The 13,500-nt window shown below is 43.5% G+C and overlaps 2 protein-coding genes across 2 annotated transcripts in view; both read right to left on the bottom strand.

Annotated features, from left to right (window-relative positions):
* Positions 1-5,489, bottom strand: part of LOC115133628 (mitogen-activated protein kinase kinase kinase 11) — a 47,574-nt gene extending 42,085 nt beyond the window's left edge. Inside the window, exon 1 of the mRNA XM_029667060.2 lies at positions 3,568-5,489. Coding sequence (XP_029522920.2) covers positions 3,568-4,339 — 772 coding nt within the window. The 5' untranslated portion in view covers positions 4,340-5,489. The remainder of the gene's footprint in view (positions 1-3,567) is intronic.
* A 2,114-nt stretch (positions 5,490-7,603) lies between these two features.
* LOC115133627 (dr1-associated corepressor) lies at positions 7,604-13,494 on the bottom strand. Its single transcript, XM_029667059.2, has 7 exons — positions 13,095-13,494; positions 10,676-10,748; positions 10,258-10,351; positions 9,997-10,119; positions 9,777-9,867; positions 9,501-9,589; positions 7,604-9,086 (listed from the first exon to the last, which is right to left on the bottom strand). Exons 1-7 carry the CDS (start codon positions 13,134-13,136, stop codon positions 8,915-8,917), a joined length of 684 nt encoding a protein of 227 aa, XP_029522919.1. The 5' UTR covers positions 13,137-13,494; the 3' UTR covers positions 7,604-8,914.
* Between the last annotated feature and the right edge of the window lie 6 nt (positions 13,495-13,500).

Raw genomic sequence — 13,500 nt, 5'->3', positions numbered from 1 at the left:
AGTAACCTATGGCTTCATCTTCAACATTAGGCGAGTCAGTGTGCCACTGGAAATTGTATTTAGTAGCCAGATTGAGCTCCGTTTCTCAGTGTCAGAGTAGCCAATCATTTAGGTCATTTGTGTGGTATTAAAAAAAAGATTCAGCTAATGTCTTTTACCATGTAAACGAGGTAGAATTGCATGAAATGTGTTTTTAAAATCCCCGGGGCTCATGATTTCTTAATCCAGCCCTGTGTATACGTGTACACGCTCACTCTTGTGTGTGTGTGTGTCTCTCTGCATCTACTTTCCAGTGATGGCCTCTGGCCTGCATTCAAGGCTGTCTTCTGTGTGCACTTTTTTCATTGGTCCTGTTCAATCAGTACGCTTCACTGATGTGTAACTACAGCACAAAGCTACAGGCTCTTCTCCTTTCAAATCTCTACAGCTATAAATAATGTCTTGTCACCCTAAACACAGCTCTATTGTTGCAACAGTGCACTAAAAAAAACTTTTAATTCACTTTAAAAGTCTTTAAATGAAACCCACCCTCTCAGATTGTTCTGAAATAATTTATGTCGTTAGAAACATATCAAATGAGCATTCCGGCAAAATTATTTTGTTGAAATAGATTTTGATCTTTGAGAAACTAAATTGATTGATTGTGCCCAAATTGGTCATTTTAATTTGTAGGATTCATATTATATTCAATAATTATATTACCTAACATTAGATTTGAACCAAATGTTTTTCTAACAATGAATAAGACATGAGGAATCCAAAGAAATTGTCAAAAGCAGACCACAGACACCGCACGCCCATCCCGACAAAATATAGTATCAGGTTTCTGTTTGACAAGTAGTATAGAGATGCAGCTCAGAGTATTGATTATTTTTTCTAACAATGAATAAGACATGAGGAATCCAAAGAAATTGTCAAAAGCAGCCCACAGACACCCCACGCCGACAAAATATAGTATCAGGTTTATATGTCTGACAAGTAGTATTGAGATGCGGCTCAGAGTATTGATTCTTCATCCTATGTAATGTATTCTCAGTGAATTTGGTGATGATTCTTTCCCCCTGTTCAGAGAAATTAGTAATTGAAGTTGTTTGGTTTATGTCCCATCCTACATCCAGGTATTACCAGGTTCTGTTCCTGCTAATAGGAGTCTTCGCCGGCTATCACTATTGAACACTAGAAATAAAAAATTGGACACCTTTGCACCAGAACCTTCTGCATTCTTCTGAATATCTGCCCTTAAGACCACATCTCTACGCTACCTATTTCACAGTTCACCTAATAGCAGGAACTTCGTTGTGGATCAATGGTTTGTGATTATTTTTAGAAGCTCGAACACCTCAATGTTCCTTCAATGGCCGCCAACTTGTGCGCCTCTCTAGCTTTCCTTGAACCCTTAAAGCATTTCGCTAAACCCGTAACAACATCTGATAAATATGTGTATGGGATGTGACCAATATAATTTGATTTGATTAAAGGGGTGGTTCTCCTGTACACTTTGAAATGATCGGTGAAACACTGAAGAAACCATGCCCTTGTTCTCTCGCTCTGTCTATAGGAACAGACCGTGTCTTTTGAAACCCATCGGGAGCGAACAGACCTCCCATTCCCCAAACAACTGTATATTGCTCACTGCCACAACAGAGAGACAAGTATAGGCAGGTCTGGGACAAAGCTTCAGAGAAGAAAGAAGCGAACAAACAACAAGAGGCAGGAGGTAGTGCAGAGATAACATCTTTACATCACAAAGAGGGACTGTGTTGGTTGTGTTGCTCCATGTAGCCTACAAACCCTACATTAAAACATTATATATTTGCGCAACAGGGATGTTTTCCAGTCCAGTGGATTCGTTGATGTCTGTTCAGTCAGAACAGTGGAGAATGAGAGTGGAGGGGAGTGTGTGGGAACAAGTTGACTTGATTTGATTTGTCAATTGTACACAATGTCCAACTAAAATGTGACTTCTGCTTTATCCCAACCCCTCCAATAGGCAAACATACAGGTTGGAGAGGTTGAGGCAGGGGGCTGCCATACTGGGCGCTCGTGGAGCAGTTGCTGTGGGGGGTTAAGTGCCTTGCTAAAGGGCACAACGTCAGGCAAGGCAATGGCATCCAGGATTTTATACCAGTTACCCTCCGGTTGCCAGCTCACTCCCAAACAGATTATTTTCCCGTCAGACCCGGGATTCTCCCAGCTGCTGGCTTGCCTCTTAATGAGGATGATTTAGGTGATGGACTGAAACAGTGATACTTTGGCCTACTTAGTGTTTGGTGTGACCGAAAACCTTGAAATTGGGTGTAGAACTAAGACGACAGACCTACCATGGTCCATATTCTCCGAAGTGGTGTCGATCTCGTCTAACAAAAACACTACCTTGATCTTTTTCTGTTTGCCTAACGTATCACGGCTGCACAGAGAGATTATCCAAGATGGAAGTGGGTCTGTGGTGATCTGAACGAATGGAAAAAGGAGGGGATGTGGAACGAAAACAAACTCTGAACCATTACAGATATTGCCAAGCCACTGACAGGGATTATCGGACTTGTCAAAATTATGATAATAATGGTTTTGCCTCTGTGTGAATTCAGGTGGCCTTGTGTTTTGACAATCAAGGCTACTATCAAGCCTCTCAGCCCGACAGTTCCGAGAAGCGTTTGGTTTGAGAGGGTTGAATTCTCTCTGCATCACCTTCATTGCATCGATTTGATGTGGTTTAATGACAAGGTCCATGGAAGGGCCTAGATGGCCAAAGCTAGAGCCCAAAACACCTACATAAGCCTACATCACGGCCATTCTCGCAATGAACGTCATCAAAGTTCAAAGTGTGACTTCTGACGGTCTTTAAAATTCACCCACTAGAATTCTTGACCTTTGCTTGTGAAGCGGCTGGTCTCATTATCGAGAAATGCTCGCTAGACGTTTCACAATCTCCTCAGACAGAGCTCTCTTCTTTCTGTTATATGTATACAGGCTACAGTGCTCACATGACATGAAGCAATAACGTAGCGCAACAGAGAGAGAGATGCTCTGTCCAAATAATCATCTCGTTTCCCACGCTCCCTGTGAGATCAAGCCAAGAGCAAACACAACAAAACCTGGGACAAAATTGAAATCCCTTTTGGACTGCAGCCAAAGTGAATTAATAGTGTCCCATTTTGCCATTTGAAGGGACAATAATAATCAAATGTGTATGTTTGTGCTTGTAATTTGTGAGCTATTAGAGACGGTATTGTAGTGGAGAGGGGAGAAAAGTGAGCTTCGCCAAAGAATGTGTGTGGTGAGGTGTAGCCTCTGGCAATGCAACAATATAACCTATAGTACAATGTCCTGAGGCCTGTAGGTCAAGCTCCCCAGCAAATAGAAAGACTAACCATTTCACTCAGAGACAATTGAACAGGTGAAACTGAATTTGACAGTTTGTCATGGAACTAAGGAAATGTGGTAATTCACAGTAGTTGACACCCGTTTGGCCTTTTAGCTCTCTATAGTGTTGTCTATAACAATGTTCTAACCTCTGTGCATCGTTAAAACCAGCCTACTGTGGATGTGACCAGTTTGGTGACTTACTGTTGTTAGACTTGAGGTCACGATGGATGACAGGAACGATGGCCTCTGTGTGCAGGTAGAGCATCCCTCTAGCAATCTGTACTGCCCAGTTGACCAAGACGTGCGGCGGGATGCGGCGCCCAGCCAGCGCTCGGCTCAGCGGGCCACCGGATGCGTACTCCATGATGAGGCACAAGTTGGGTTCCTGTAAGCAAACCCCTTTGAGGGCAATGATGTTGGGGTGAGTGAGCATGGCAAACAGCCGGGCCTCCTGACGCACGTTCTGGGCTGTCACGCTGATGTCCTCGTCTGGGTCCTGGCGGGCCGCCTTCACGGCCACCTCCAGCCCACCTCTCCACGTACCGCGATACACCTTGCCGAAGCCGCCGACCCCAATGACCTCCTCGAGGCTCAGTTCCCTGAAATCCACGGCCTCGGGTTCGAACTCCCCCACCCCCACTACGGCTGGCCCAAGCTCCCCAACCACGCCGACTCCATTGCCCTGCAGTTTCCCATATGAAGGAGGCTTGAAGGAGACATAGTTCGAGGGAAAGATTCCCACTTTGTTGTTGACCTTGCCCGCCCACCAGCCCTCGTCACCGGATATCTCAGAGTCCAGCGACAGGACTTCCACCAGGTCACCTTTGTGGAGGGTGAGCTCGTCTTTACCGGACGCCTCATAGTCGAATAAAGCCGTCCACACGGGATTGGTGAAGGTCCCTTTTTGTGATTGTTCCAGACCTTTCCAGTTCGACAGTGGGCCGCGGGTAAAAATGTTCTTCAGCGGCTCCATGGAGCCACAACGAGCAGATGTTCAGACACTGGGTTTGATTCTGTATGGTTTTGAAAAGAAAATACAATAATGTACTTTATTGTGCCGCTCTCCTGTGTCTAGTTGGCTCATCAGGGACCAATGAAATTTGTTCAAAGGCCTGGCCAACAGGAACACAACCGTGTTCAAAGACAACAGGATAAAAAATGTCTCTCATGCAACCTGACATGGACTGCATATGTTTCCATTAGAGCTGGCAACAATCAAACAGAGGCCATGGATGTGACCAGTCCTGCCAAGTGTGCCAATGTGTAAAAAGGCAGAATTGTCTCCATAAAACAAATTTCTACTCAACTGTTGTGGTGTAGTTTCTCAATGCATGGTTTGAGCACATAGCTCACTTAATTACTCTATTACTACAGCACAAATTGTCACATATTGACCAATGATTAGGTGCTGCATCTTGAGATATGAACTAAAGGTGAATTTATTCAACTATAGCAAAACCACGACCGTGTAGAACACAGGATGGATCACATCATATCAAAATGAGCATCAGGTGGTTGTAGAATATCCAGATCATTGGACAATGATAACCCAACGGAAGAGTTCAACTCCGTTTAGCTGTCCATTTTGAGTTCTGCATTTTTAGCCATGAAGTGCTGTGGCCACCATAAGCAGGAAGCGCTGAGAAGAGGAGAAGAATAGCAGGAAAGGCGCATTTAGTCCTGAGAACCCCGTGCTTTACGACAAGTTTCAAAGCTTACCAACTCGCCCTAAACCATGAGCACGAATAACGGTGTCTGGCCAAAACGTATATGCGTTCTGTCAACAAATCCCGCACCTGTTTGCGCAACTGTATCCATATTTGCTGTCTTACCCGGTGGTGACATACAATGTCTCAATTGTACACGTATGTATTTTCAATAAGAACTTGATATCCACCTAGTTCGCAACAGGAAGAGTTGTACAAACCTGTTTAGGAGTCTACGTTTTCTAAAAGAGAAACGCACACCAAAAACAAATCCTGTATTGTGCGTAACGATACTTTAGTGCCAAGCCCTGGCAAGCTCGTCGTTATTATCAATGTCATAATTAATGCATTAATATTTGTTATCATGTCCCCTCTTCCTTAAGGAGTCTTCCCTCGTCCCGTTCTCGAACCACTCTACGTCTGTGCTTACAATCAAAGAAGAGGGTGGGGTTTAGAAACTTTTTCCCAACAGGAAAAGAATCAGGGGTGTATTCATTACTTCTTGCAACGGAAACAGTTTACCGTTTAAGAACCAAACGGAAGCAAACAGAGCAAACGGAACAAATCGGGGAGGGACCTACCTGAATGTGTCCAATAGAAGCTCTCGTTTTCGTTGCAAAACTTTTCCCGTTTGGAGTAAACGGTTTTGTTGCAACAGACGAAACGTTTTGCAACAAAATCGGCGAATATACCCCTGCGCCCAGATTAGAGAAACAACGCAACAACTCGCTCTGGTCGAGAGAGGATGGAGTAGGCAGTAATATGCGGACTAATTCCTAATACCCGTGTTCTGCATTTGAGGTTTACTTGAATATCTGAGTGCCAAATAAATACGCATGTCGCACAAGGGAGCCTTATTGTCATTGGGCCGCTAATTGTTATGGGCCAAGTGTCACAACTGGATGAGGTTATACACTGAGTGTACATAACATAAGGGACACCTGCTCTTTCCGTGACAGAGACTGACCAGGTGAATCCAGGTAAAATAAGGATTTTTAAGCCTTGAGACAATTGAGACATGACTTGTGTATGTGTGCCAGTCAGAGGGTGAATGGGCAATACGAAATATGTAAGTGTTTGTTGGTAGGTACCAGGAGCACCGGTTTGAGTGTGTCAAGAACTGCAACGCTGCTGGGTTTTTCACGCTCAACAGTTTCCCGCGTGTATCAAGAACGGTCCACCATCCAAAGGACATCCAGCAAACTTGACACAACTGTGGGAAGCGTTGGAGTCAACATGGGCCAACATTCCTGTGGAACACTTTCAACACCTTGTATAGTCCCTGACCCAACAAATCGAGGCTGTTCTTTACCTTGGGGCAAATTAGTGGTCCGGTCCAATGTGCAAATGTTGGCATATAAACATCGTCATTGAGTTCATGAGGCCTATAATGGGTTACATAGTCTCAAATAATATTGTGGTTGATCATAGTCAAATGAAATGGGGATAATTGTCCTTGTCATTACTGTAGTGTAGATGGGGGAGGGGGCACCTTTGCTGTGTGCTGCTATGTGGAAACAGTGTTGGTCTTTAATAGCTTCCCTGCCCCGTGGTAGGTGCTTGTTGCTCCGCTGCTTCCTAAAGTCAACTCCCCCACCAAACACCATCCATGCATCTCCCACCACATGTATCCCCCATCCCATTTATCGAGGCGACAGGTAGCCTTGCGGTTAGAGCGTTGGGCCAGTAACCGAAAAGTTGCTGGATCGAATCCCAGAGCTGACAAGGTACAAATCTGTCATTCTGCCCCTGAACAAGGCAGTTAACCCACTGTTCCCCAGCAGGCCATCATTGTAAATAATAATAATCTAGTTAAATGTAAAAAATGTATCCCCCACCCCATGCTACCCAGCACTGACTCATTGCTTGTGCAGGAAGGATGCAGTTGTTTTTGTGGCCTGGTGGCTAAGACAGGCCTAATGCTACATTTACAATATGAAAGCAAACTCAGAAGATAAGGAGGGAGGAGGGGAGTAAACAGTGCACAGAGTGACAATAGAAAGAGTATTTCCTCTCTGTGTCTAATCAAATAAACCTCTCCCACAGATCAGACCTGTGCTGGCCTGCACTTCAATCACCTTGCCTACTCTGTTGATGACATGGCCTTGACAGGCAAAAACACACATCAGCTACGGTGACAAACGGCCATTGTTTAAAAGTTTATACACGTCATAGGAGTACTGACAACTAATGCATGGTCGGCTTGGCCATTTCTTTTATCCATGCCTGAGAGTCTGGCACACCCCTCAGGAAGTCTTTGGAGACATGAAGGCTGTTTAGAGAAATATAGATTTTCCATATAGGAATGTGAAGCCAAGAGAATGTGGGTAGCAGGGTGGGGTTGAACACAAAGGACATTTTACACTACGGTGAAGCTGTGTGCAACGTTTTGCTTATGTGCCAATGGAATTCAGTTCATTGCCAGTTTCAATGGCCTCAATAGCAAATAGCTTATGGCATCATGGCTTGTAATGTCACAGAATTGTTTGGTAAAACATCTCATGCAGTTATGTGAAACTAAATTAAAACAATTGAAAAAGTTAGCAGTGTTTTATTGAAATCTGAACTTTATTTCACCCATACAAAATAAAAAGAATGTTAAAGTTTACATACAGCATCAAGTTTAACTGCCTACCTTTAAACATTTCATATCAAGACAGACACAGACATTAAAACAATCTAAAAAGAACAACACGTAATACAAAGGCTAATTTTATTCCAAGTGGGGGGGGGTACGATATCTTCTTGAAAACAAATTATAGGTGAGAAGGGGTAGGGGTTTAACAACTTTAAAAACAAAGTTATGCTTCAGGAGCGTCACAGTATCTTTCAGATAAGAATAGCCAGCACAGACACTTTTGTCTTCAAGAGATTTTTTTTTGGGGGGGGGGGGGGGGTACAAAACAACATATTTCATGTCATACCTCCAAAGTAGTGACTTGTCACCCAAATTTCAAATGAACAAACAAGAACATCCAATTGGAGTTGTAAACATTAGCATAATTACATTTGAATATGGTTGAAGTAAGCAAACGGTCAAGGTCTTCATGAGGATAAATTGTCATAAAAAGTTTAATTAAAAAGGGAAAAAAATGCATTGACAAGAATTCATAACCTTTCGTAAAATACATCTCCTTACCCATTTGTTGAGGGCCTATGTAGCCTAACAATCAAACTAGTTGGAGAGGATGACCTGCCACTCTGCCAAATTCATGATAATCCTCACAGACAATAAACCTCATCTCCTTTTCCTATAGGTAAGTGCTGATCACTTTTAAAATATGACTTACTGCTGCTCTGAAATCATCAAGTAGGTGTCTGTGTGTACAGTATTCTATGAGGCTGTTAGGCTGCGCAGGGGTTCGGTTGAGATCCACAAACTAACTTGAGCAGACATTGAAAGCGGAAATGGAGTGATATGTTCTTTGAACACCAATGTCACAAACAGAAAACACAGAGAGAGAATAACCAAAGTGCAAACTACAATGGGACTTAATAATCAAACCTGTCCTTGGGCTAGGCCAGAGCCTTTGACGCATCAACTGTTTTTTTGTGTGTGTAGTCCAAATAGAACGACCACCTGTCTTAAAAAAACAACCTGGTTCAAATTCTCTCCACAATAAAAAAAAAAATAAAAAAAGATAATTAAAACATAATATACAACCGATTACTCTCATCTTCAGCGGTGGCAGCTGTCATGTCTACGAGCCTTACTGACAGTTGTAGACTTTTCCTGAACAATGAGCTGCATGTGAGCGTTTCCCCAGACCCAACTCTTTGTCAATGCAGCCAAACAAGAGAACAACTTATGAGAAAATGAAAGGTAAAAAGAGCGGGGGGAGCTAAGAGTCATAGTCTTCATCGTCGTCGTCATCGTCTTTGTGCGGCATGGATGGGGGAGGCGGGGGTGCGGTGCCCATCAGCGAGGGGTGGGGGGCAAAGGAGCCTAGGGACATGGCCAGGCCCCCCTGTGCGGTGCCCATGTGGAGGTACTGAGGTGGTATGGTGTCTGGGCTATGTCACACAACAGAGAGAAGAGTCATGTTCTGGACGTGGAAAACATTGTTGAAACGTTTTGTAATTGAGAAGTAATCATTGAACTTGTCCAAGTATCAACAGATTTTTACTCTACTGGACACCACCCAGAAAAGCGAATATCTGCTTCATTTCAGTGTGTGCGCGTGTGTGTGTGTGTGTATTTCAAGTTTTTATTGTTGCGTGCACCAGTACAGTGAAATGCCTTTCTTGCTTGCTCTTTCCCAACAACACAGTAATCAATATCAGTAGCACAAAGAGTAGAACAAAAACACAAGTGAAATAGAAATAATAACAACAGGAGAAAGTAAGTAAGCGCTATATACAGGGTCAATCCCAAAACCATATTTACAATTTACAGGGATACTGGAGTGGCAGGCAGTGTGTGTTTACCTGTGGAATCGGGATTGCGGCTGCAGGTTTGTGCTTGACTGAGAACCGTCCTCCTCATCCCCATCTGTCTCGCTATCCTCAGAGTCATCCTGTTGCCATGTCAACAAAAAGCTAAATAAGCCACACTCTTCCCTCTCAAAACTCTTCCCCATCACACCTGATATAACTTAAATTGGCCACCTAGCCAAACGAACTAACATTTCCCCCAATACAAGGTTACTGTTAGCGAAGGTAAGGTTGTGTTTAGTGACTGCCAAATGAAAGGTCAACACCGACCTCTTGCTCCGACTCTGTGTCTGATAGCTTCTTGTCTTTTCCCTTGGAGCGGGCTCCTCCGTTCTTGCGGCCTGACCCCGGCTTTCGACCTCTGCAGGACACCAAGTAAGAACACAAAGTTAAGATTTCATAATTCACATTTTCCATTGACCAAAACTTTAGGGGGCAATCAGTCGTATCCTATCCAAGTCAACAGTGGGTATCATTCAGTGTCCGTTACCTGCGTGCACCTTTTTCCCCCCCCTCTGCGTGGTTCTCCTCTCCCTCGCCCTGCATGTCTGGCACTGCTGCTACCAGGTCCTTCAGGAAGTCAAACTGCTGCTCCAGCTCAATGCACTGTTTTCTGCACACAGACACACATTGTTTAAAACATTACTTTCCCAGAGATCCAAAAGCACTAAAAGGCAAGAATGCTGACCATTACGATCTGTAGTCCTACTAACTTTTGTGACCAACACTGATAACTGAATAAATGACTTACAAGTGTGATGTTGTCATTGTTTTTGCATTCCGGGACTGGGTGACTTGACAGGCTTTCGTCAGGAGAGACTCCAGGAACAGCTCCAAAGCTCGTGCTGGTGGTTGAATTAAGAAAAGGGAAAAGTAGCCACCAGCCGACAGGACCAGGCAGCCATGTTTTCTTGTCTTCAATTACTCAATTACAGTTAGATATTTCACAACTACTCAAGAGTGAACACTAGACTGTTACTAGGCCAACAAACCCTCAAAACAGTGGGTCAAATGAATTTCATTCAACTGCACAACACAATCACAAACAATTACCCTATAAGCTAAATCTCCATATTGTCATTGGCAAATAAACACATTTTTGAAATGCAGTTACTTGAAACATGCAATGAAATACAGCCAGGTGAAGCTCTCGGGCCTGATAAGGATACATATGATGACAGGAACTGCGGCAGCCACTTTGCCTATCTCTTCATCAGTCTGCATGATCTTCTTAATCCTGGCCTGTAATAGGAATGTGAAAACGTCAGTGAAAGAGCGCTTTAAAGATTATACCGCTATTAAGCATTTGCATGACTGTACTAATTGATCAATCAATCAACCACACATGAACAGCACATTGACAGTGTTTAGATGACAAGGAAACTAGGCTACAGACAGCAATGGCTGAAGGTGCAACGCATAGGCCTAAACTTACCCTAGTAAAACTGACTATCCTACCGATCCTCGACTTCGGTGATGTCATCTACAAAATAGCTTCCAATACTCTACTCAGCAAACTGGATGCAGTTTATCACAGTGCCATCCGTTTTATTACTAAAGCACCTTATACCACCCACCACTGTGACCTGTATGCTCTAATCGGCTGGCCCTCGCTACATATTCGTCGCCAGACCCACTGGCTCCAGGTCATCTACAAGTCCATGCTAGGTAAAGCTCCGCATTATCTCAGTTCACTGGTCACGATGGCAACACCCACCCGTAGCACACGCTCCAGCAGGTGTATCTCACTGATCATCCCTAAAGCCAACACCTCATTTTAAATCGCTGAAGTTGGAGACTTTTATCTCCCTCACCAACTTCAAACATCTGCTATCTGAGCAGCTAACCGATCGCTGCAGCTGTACATAGTCTATCGGTAAATAGTCCACCCAATTTACCTACCTCATCCCCATACTATTTATATTTATTTACTTTTCTGCTATTTTACACACCAGTATCTCTACCTGTACATGACCATCTGATCATTTATCACTCCAGTGTTAATCTGCAAAATTGTAATTATTCGCCTACCTCATGCCTTTTGCACACAATGTATATAGACTCCCCCCTTTTTTTTCTACTGTGTTATTGACTTGTTAATTGTTTACTCCATGTGTAACTCTGTGTTGTCTGTTCACACTGCTATGCTTTATCTTGGCCAGGTCGCAGTTGTAAATAGGAACTTGTTCTCAACTAGCCTAGCTGGTTAAATAAAGGTGAAAAAATAAATAAAAATAATAATAATAAAACCCAGGGTTTCCCAAACTTTGTGCACGTTTTGTTTTTTTTCCCTGGCACTACACAGCCAATTCAAATAATCATCAAGCTTTAATCATTTGAATCAGCTGTGTAGAGTTGGGGCAAAACCCAAAACATGCATCCCTTGGGGTCCCAAGGACAGAGTTTGTGAAATGCTGGCCCATCTGTTTGCAACACCTGAGGATTTAGGTAATGAGCAGAAGTCATGCAGAGCGTAACATGGTGACAATCTTGATAGGTAGCTAATAATACCACACTAGAACTGGGAGCTAGTTGTTTGTTATGGTGACGATTATATCATCTACAGGCCTATTTCTTTTGAAGCTGTACGTGTTATTCTCCTACCAAGTTCACCTAGCTGGAGACCCCCATGCACCTACTTGGTTTCAGCCCAGTCTGTTTTGGCTCATCTCAAGACAGGGAGGTCATCTACAAAGCCATCTAGCTACCTCACTCCCTCTACTGCACCTGCTGTCTCGACCTCTGAATGCTGAGCTATGAAAATGCCAACTGACATTTACTCATGAGGTGCTGACCTGGGATTATTATTTGACCCTGTTGGTCATCTATGAGAATAATCTGGTATTAGTGGCCATTTACTTTTATCATCTCTACCTTCTGGGGTGGCCAGAAGAGGACTGGCCACCCCCCAGAGCCTGGTTTCTCTCTAGGTTCCAGCCTTTCTAGGGAGTGTTTCCTAGCCACCTTGATTCTAAAACTGCATTGCTTGCCCTCTGGGGTTTTAGGCTCGGTTTCTGTATAAGCACTTTGTGACAACTGCTGATGTAAAATGGGCTTTATTAATAAATGTTCATTGATTGACTGAGTGGGTAGCGGCAGCAGGTATCATGACATTCATAGGGGGACTGGTTTGCTGACTAGCTAGCAACATCCTCTTATTTTCCATACAAGATGTGTCACTTATTTTGATGCAAATCCCAACCTAACATGGTAATACTGATTTTGGTCAATAATTAATCCAGGTCTCTCAGCACAGATGGCAAGCCTGCAAATAACAATGACCACGCTAGACAGCAATGCATTTTTAATGGCCACCCTCACCTAAATAGTGGCTGGCTAACTCGTTACCACATTAGCTAGATAACATGTCGAACGATACAGCTCTAGCTAGCTAACTACTAAGTAACTAGTTAGTTTTGTCTTCTTGTATTGCAAACTAGCTAGCAACCAAGTCCAAATCCCATTCATGGGTGCACTGTTTTAGCAAACATTAGCAAGCTACTTAGCAAACGCGTTGGCAGTCCCAGCTCATATTTAGCTAGATCATTACCGTTAGCTAACTGATTAGCAAACAAAGTATCAACTTACCGGAGGGAATCTGGCGTTATATTTCTTCTTTTTGCTGGGCATTATTGAGTAACCGTGCTAGTTAACTTAAAACAATCTTCAATGGTGTGTTATTATATGTCCCTCCAACACGCACCTAAGTGGGTACCTATCGTTGGCTCCTAGCTAGCCTAGCACGTAGCAAAGTCGTCTTCTCGAGATGTTCCGCAGGGTCTCTCGGTCCGTAGGTCTCTCGCCTAAGTCTGCACACTGTCTGGTCTGGTCAAATAGACAGCACGCGGGTTTGACATAATAAACAAACACAGATTGATTATTATCGAATGACTGCCGTGTTGAGTTAAAATGCAACATTGCAAGCTATACGTGACAAAAAGCTAAAAGTGCATGATACAATTGTAATGTGGCACTATATTGGATCACTCCGTCC

This window comes from Oncorhynchus nerka, linkage group LG8 (genome assembly GCF_034236695.1).
Source record: "Oncorhynchus nerka isolate Pitt River linkage group LG8, Oner_Uvic_2.0, whole genome shotgun sequence".
NCBI lineage: Eukaryota > Metazoa > Chordata > Actinopteri > Salmoniformes > Salmonidae > Oncorhynchus > Oncorhynchus nerka.
This window is presented reverse-complemented; position numbering and strand designations above follow the sequence as displayed.

Coding starts and splice junctions, on each gene's coding strand:
- LOC115133627 (XM_029667059.2), bottom strand. CDS start 13,136: ATGCCCAGCAAAAAGAAGAAATATAACGCCAGATTCCCTCCG. Junction 10,749..13,094: donor ATAACGCCAGATTCCCTCCG/GTAAGTTGATAC, acceptor TTCCTATTACAG/GCCAGGATTAAGAAGATCAT. Junction 10,352..10,675: donor CGCAGTTCCTGTCATCATAT/GTATCCTTATCA, acceptor TTCAACCACCAG/CACGAGCTTTGGAGCTGTTC.